The 514-nt window shown below is 51.9% G+C and overlaps 1 protein-coding gene across 1 annotated transcript in view; it reads right to left on the reverse strand.

The window, feature by feature from the left end:
- Window positions 1-10: 10 nt before the first annotated feature.
- The window catches only part of EMH_0085620 (uncharacterized protein), a gene marked incomplete at both ends in the record, with an annotated part of 2,882 nt that continues 2,378 nt past the window's right edge, over window positions 11-514 (reverse strand). The window contains one exon of the mRNA XM_013500926.1: window positions 11-512. Coding sequence (XP_013356380.1) covers window positions 11-512 — 502 coding nt within the window. The remainder of the gene's footprint in view (window positions 513-514) is intronic.

Genomic DNA, 514 nt, shown 5'->3' on the forward strand with positions numbered 1-514 from the left:
ACCCTAAACCCTAAACCCTAACCCCGAGTGTTGTTTCTTTTGGGCTTGCCTTGATGGTGTTTTGTTTGTAGTTTTTGTTTTTATTTTTGTTGCTGCAATCGATGAGAGAGACAGACTGGAGGGCAGCAGCAGAAAAAGTAAAAAGCAGATTTCTCTCTGCTTCGTTGTGAACAGCAAAAGAGCTAGAAGGCAAATCATATTGTTGCCACTCTCCTCCATCTGCTGCTGCTGCTGCTGCTGCTGCTGCTGCTGTTGCTGCCGCTGCTGCTGATGATGCGGGTGCGTCTTCTCCTGCTCCTCCTGCTGCAGCAGCAGCTGCTGCTGCTGCTGCTGTTGCTTCTGCTGCAGCAAGAGAGAGTAAATCAGCTATCTCCTTCTCCCCCTCAAACTCAGGCGGACACTCCGTGCTCCCATCTGCATGCAAACACAGCAGCAGCAGCAGCAGCAGCAGCAGCAACTGGAGCAGCAGCAGCAACTGGTGCAGCAGCAGCAGCAGCAACTTGAACTGCAGCAA

This window comes from Eimeria mitis, genomic scaffold (genome assembly GCF_000499745.2).
Source record: "Eimeria mitis Houghton genomic scaffold, Emh_scaff6059, whole genome shotgun sequence".
NCBI lineage: Eukaryota > Apicomplexa > Conoidasida > Eucoccidiorida > Eimeriidae > Eimeria > Eimeria mitis.